Below are 6,139 nucleotides of genomic sequence, written 5' to 3'. Positions count from 1 at the left end.
AAGAGTTGACTCATTGGAAAAGACTCTGATGCTGGGAGGGATTGGGGGCAGTAGGAGAAAGGGATGACCGAGGATGAGATGGCTGGATAGCATCACGGACTCGATGGACATGAATCTGAGTGAACTCCAGGAGATGGTGATGAACAGGGAGGACTGGCGTGCTGCGATTCATAGGGTCGCAAAGAGTCGGACACGACTGAGCGACTGAACTGAACTGAACTGAACTGAAGGTATGGAGCGTCTCTGAGTGTACCGTCAGACTTTCATGGCCGGCCTCAGGGCAGCCACCAGGAAACCCATGAATTTATCTAAGGTAAATCTGATAAGACAGAGCCCGGCAGCCTTCTTAGAAAGGTTAATGGAAGCCTTTAGGCAGTATAAGCCCATGGACTCCCAGGCTGATGAGTCACGCGCAGCAGTTCTGTTAGCTTTCGTGAACCAGGCAGCTCCAGATATCAGGAGGAAGTTACAGAAGATAGAAGGGCTGGGGGAACTGTCAATACAGGATCTGGTAAGGGCAGCTGAGAAAGTGTATAATAACAGAGAGACCCCTGAGGAGAGGGAGGAAAGAATTAGACGGGAAGAAAGAGAATATGAGGAACGGATTAGACGGGAGGAAAGGGAATATAGGGCTGAAGAAAACCGGAGAAATCAAAAAGAGCTGGCTCAGATCCTTTTTGCCGGGATGAGAACGGGGCCTGAAGTTCCAAGAACTAAAGACACCCGGTCGGGAGGAAAGGAAAAACCAGCTAGATCAGCCCTAAAGAGAGACCAATGCACTTACTGCAAAGAGCAGGGACACTGGAAAAATGAGTGCCCCAAAAGAGATCTGAAGAAAAAGACTGTAAGAAAGGAGGAATCTTCCTCGGGGACCCACGTCTTATATGCAGGGGAAGATAGTGATTAGGGGGGTCAGGGCCCGGCACCTCTCCCCGAGTCCTGGGTAACTATTAATGTGGAGGGGAAACCAGTCGGCTTCATGGTGGATACAGGAGCCCAATATTCAGTTCTCAATCAAAAATTTGGGCTGATATCCAAAAAGACTCGCTTGGTCCAGGGAGCCACCAGGACAGAGAGATATTACTGGACTACTAAACGAGAAGTGGACTTGGGAGCCCAACGGGTGTCCCACTCATTTCTGGTGATCCCGGAATGTCCGGCCCCTTTATTAGGAAGAGACCTATTGACCAAAGTCAATGCGCAAATTCACTTTGACTCTGAGGGGATATCAGTTACAGACAGGCTTGGACAACCAATTCATGTTTTATCCCTGGCACTGAGAGATGAATACAGACTATATTCGCCAAAGCCCCCTGCAGCTGTGGATCCTGCGATGCAACAGTGGATTCAGAAATACCCTCTGGCCTGGGCAGAGATAGCGGGAGTAGGACTGGCCAAAGACCCCCCATTGTTGTTGAATTAAAAGCAAGTGCTACTCCTGTGAGGGTGAAACAGTATCCCATGAGCCAGGAGGCCCGGCAAGGAGTTATGCCACACATCCAGTGCCTCCTAAAGGCAGGAATTCTCAAAAGGTGCCGGTCCCCATGGAATACTCCCCTATTACCTGTGAAAAAGCCCGGGGGAACAGACTTTAGACCAGTCCAAGATCTTCGTGAAGTCAACAAAAGGGTGAGTGACATTCATCCCACTGTCCCTAACACATACACCCTCCTGAGCCGCTTGCCACCAGACTGTCTGGTATACAATTTTAGACTTGAAAGATGCCTTTTTCAGCTTGCCTTTGGCCCCCCAGAGCCAGGAAATCTTCGCCTCTGAATGGGCTGACGAGGACGGCCAAACTGTGGGGCAGCTGACCTGGACTCGCCTCCCACAGGGATTCAAAAACTCACCGACGTTGTTCAATGAGGCTCTAGGCGAAGATCTCTGTGAGTATCGAACCAGCTACCCCGAAGTCATTCTGTTGCAGTATGTAGATGACCTAATGCTGGCTGCTGCTACTAAGGAGGTATGCCTAAAGGCCACAGGCGATCTCCTCCAGACTTTGGGGACATTGGGGTACTGGGCAAGTGCGAAGAAGGCCCAAATTGCTAGACAGGAAGTCATCTATTTGGGATATAAAATAAAACAGGGACAAAGATGGTTGACTCAGGCTATGAAAGACTATTCTCGGATCCCCGAGCCAATGACTCCCCGGCATGTGAGAGAGTTTTTAGGGACTGTTGGGTACTGCAGGCTATGGATCATGGGGTTTGCTGAAAAGGCCCAGCCTCTATATGAAGGAAGCAGAGAGAATAAGAACTGGACTTGGACTGAGTCAATGAGGCGGGCATTTCAGGAACTCAGGTGTTACTAGAAGCCCCAGCCCTTGCTCTCCCTGACCTGGCTAAACCATTTCAATTGTTTGTGGATGAAAAGCAGGGAGTAGGGAAGGAAGTCCTGACGCAGCAATGGGGACCTTGGAGACGGCCTGTGGCATATCTCTCTAAACGACTGGATCCAGTAGCTGCGGGATGGCCACCCTGTCTTCGTATCATCGCGGCCACTGCTCTCCTTGTCTATGATGCTGACAAGCTGACTTATGGACAGTGTCTCCTGGTCTATACTCCTCATGCCATAGAGGGGATCCTCAAACAGCCACCAGGTAAGTGGATTTCTAATGCTCGCTTAATCCATTACCAGGCCCTGCTGCTGGATGCTCCCCAGATACACTTTCAAACACCTTGTTTTCTGAACCCTGCCACTTTGCTACCCATCCCGGAGGAGGACGGGCCCCTCCATGACTGTGTTGAAGTGTTAGCTGAGGTAACCGCCATACGAAAAGACCTCAGCAACTTGCCATTAAAAAACAGTGAGCTGGTATGGTTCATGGATGGGAGCAGTTATATAAAGGATGGACAGAGAAAAGCGGGGGCAGCCATAGTAGATGACACTGGGAGGATCATCTGGGCTGAGGCCTTGCCTCCTGGAACATCTGCCCAAAAAGCAGAACTGATAGCTATGACACAAGCACTAGAGAGGGCAAAAGGAAAGAGAGTCACTATTTACACTGACAGCCGATATGCATTCGGCACTGTGCACATTCAAGGCCCCATATATAAAGAGCGGGGGCTCTTGACGGTGGAGGGAAAAGAGATTAAAAACATACCTGAGATTCGCAGTCTCTTGGCAGCGGTCCACTTGCCCTGGGCAGTATCCATAGTGCGTGTCCCGGGACACCAGAAAGGAGAGGATGCTAGAGCCCGAGGCAACCGTGTTGCCGATGCAGCAGCCCGTGAGGCAGCTGCTGGAGACCACGAGGCCCATATACTGACTGTGGGATTGCCACCGCTGGGGATGGGAACACTTCCCCCAAGCCCCATGTACTCCTCCTCTGATTTGAGCTGGGTGCAAGATAATAACACCCATCCTGCTGGCAAAAACAGATGGTATTGAGACCAAGAAGACTTGTTGCTTCCTGCCGACCTGGGCAGACGTCTCTGTACCCATTTACATCAAACTCGCATTTGGGAGACAAAAAGACTTGACACTCCTACAAACAGCGCAGCTGCGGTTTCCCCAACAGAAGAAAACCATCCAGGATATAGTCTGCTCCTGCAAGGCCTGTCAGATGATGAGACCAGGAAAAGGACAGCACACAGGTGTAAGATATTGGGGGGAAAGGCCAGGGCATCATTCGGAGATAGATTTTACAGAGGTAAGGCCAGGCAAGTATGGGTACCGTTACCTGTTAGTTTTGGTTGATACATTTTCTGGGTGGGTAGAAGCTTACCTCACTAAGAAGGAGACAGCAATAGTAGTAGCTAAGAAGCTCCTAGAAGAGATTATACCTAGGTTTGGGCTGCCGGCATCTATCGGCTCTGGTAATGGACCTGCATTTGTGAGTAAAATTGTTCAGGGACTGGCCTCAGCCCTGGGGACCAAATGGAAGTTACATTGCGAGTACAGTCCCCAGAGCTCAGGACAGGTAGAAAGAATGAATCGGACCCTAAAAGAAACTTTAACAAAACTGGCAATAGAGACTGGCGGGGACTGGGTGACCCTCCTTCCCTTCGTGCTTTTTCGGGCACGAAACACCCCCTATAAACTGGGTTTGACTCCCTTTGAAATTGTATATGGAAGTCCGCCCCCCGTTTGTCCAGCGTTTGAGGGAAAGACCAAACCACCTCTCTCGCTATGCGCTTTCCAACAGGAGATGCTAGCTTTGAGTAAAGTGCATAAACATATCTGGTCATTGGTACGGGAAATTCATGAGGGCAAAGATGAAGGAATGATCCCGTCTCATAATATAGGCCCGGGAGATTGGGTTTGGGTTAAAAGACACCAGTCGAGGACCTTAGAACAACCCTTATGTTGTTCTTCTTACCACCCCTACTGCCCTCAAGGTAGATGGAATTGGACCCTGGGTACATTGCAACCACGTGCTACAGGCCACTCCAGAAGAACAAGAGAGGGCTCAAAGAGAATGGAAGTCGACACTGCATCCTTCCAATCCCTTAAAAATGAAGCTCGTCCGACAGCAGATCTCGGATGGATCACTCTGACTCTCCTGATGATGGCTGTCCTCCTCGACCCCGGAACTGCCAGCACTGACCCACATCAACCTGTCATGATAACTTGGAGACTTCAAAATGGGCTGATGCGAGAGGTACTCAATACGACCACTGAGATACATCCTCCGAACACCTGGTGGCCTGACTTATACTTTAACCTCAAGGACTTAGTGGACACCCCTTGGTCAGCATCTCTGACCCAATATAGAGGTCTTTGGGCATGCCCTGGTCATAAAAGTAACGGGGAAACTTGTGGGGGCATACAACATTATTTCTGTAGGTCATGGAGCTGTGTGACTTCAAATGATGGGGTAAGGAAATGGAAAACTAACAACTGAGATTTAGTCAACTTCTCCTTCACTCAGCCTTTGCCAAGAGATGAAACCGAATTCTATGATCAGGAAGATGAGATACCTAAAAATGAGATTGCTCAGGTAAAAATAACGTTTAACCAGAAATTGGCTATGCAGGAAAAGTCTTGGGTGTCTGGATTATCTTGGGGCTTCCAGCTACGGGCCGAGTGGTTCGGTGTAAAACCTGGGGGAATCCTGATTATGAGTCAGATCATAAAACCTATCCAAACCCAAAGTGTGGGCCCCAATCAGATCAAAAATCCAGGCCCACAAAGAGTGTTTAAGGCAGATCCGACTCAGAGGGCTACAATTCTGAGCCCTATGCCCTCCGTTTCCCGACCAGGAGACCACCCTAATATAGCAGAGGCACTTGACCCCTTGTCCCTTACCTCCAACCTAGAAACGTCAGACCCATTATGGGATCTAGCTAAAGCAGCCTTTAAAGCCCTAAACCATTCTAACCCCAGAGCAACTCAATCCTGTTGGCTCTGCTACACTCTTCACCCTCCCTTTTATGAAGCAATAGGCTTAGATGTTTCTTACAACCTGTCCACCAGCTCAGGTCCACCTCAATGTCACTGGAGAAAACATAGGGTTGGTCTCACTATGAGAGAAGTTTGGGGAAGAGGACTTTGCTTAGGTAAAGTTCCACTTGAAAAGACTCCCTTGTGTGCCCAAACAGTCAATCTCACAGAACTAGACCAAGTAAAATGGATTGTGCCAGAGGCAGGGGGATGGTGGGTCTGTTCGCATACCGGGCTGACTCCGTGTCTATATGCATCGGTCTTTAATCCAAATAGAGAGTTTTGTGTATTGGTGACTGTAATGCCCAAAATCTTCTATCACCCTGAAAAAGCTATGTATGACTACCGGGCCAAGGAGACGATAGATCAGTTAGGGAAAAACAGAGTTAAGAGAGAGCCTATCACAACCATCACGCTAGAGAACATGTTCAGTCTCAGGATTGCCGGGGCAGGGACAAGAATAACATCCCTGACTATGCAAAATCAGGGATTCACTTCCCTACGAGCGGCAATAGATAAAGACATTACCCGTATAGAACAGTCAATCAGCCACCTTGAAGAATCCTTAACTTCACTGTCAGAAATGGTTTTGCAAAACAGAAGGGGCCTAGACTTGATCTCCCTACACCAAGGCGGATTATGTACGGCCTTGGGAGAAGAATGTTGCTTTTATGCAGACCACACTGGGGTGGAGAGAGAGTCCATGGCAAAAGTGAAAAAAAGATTAGCATAGCAGAAGAGAGAGCGAGAA

At 49.1% G+C, this 6,139-nt stretch overlaps 1 protein-coding gene across 1 annotated transcript; it reads left to right on the top strand.

The window, feature by feature from the left end:
- Window positions 1-979: 979 nt before the first annotated feature.
- On the top strand, window positions 980-4,502 carry LOC120858075. Its single transcript, XM_040233943.1, is given in 7 exon segments — window positions 980-1,397; window positions 1,400-1,691; window positions 1,693-2,303; window positions 2,306-3,313; window positions 3,404-3,461; window positions 3,463-4,299; window positions 4,301-4,502. Coding segments are annotated over 7 exon segments (3,426 nt in total).
- Window positions 4,503-6,139: the final 1,637 nt, after the last annotated feature.

The sequence above is a fragment of the Oryx dammah genome, unplaced genomic scaffold (genome assembly GCF_014754425.2).
Source record: "Oryx dammah isolate SB20612 unplaced genomic scaffold, SCBI_Odam_1.1 HiC_scaffold_29, whole genome shotgun sequence".
Lineage (NCBI taxonomy): Eukaryota > Metazoa > Chordata > Mammalia > Artiodactyla > Bovidae > Oryx > Oryx dammah.
Note: the sequence above shows the minus strand (reverse complement) of the source record. Positions and strands in the feature narration are given on the sequence as shown.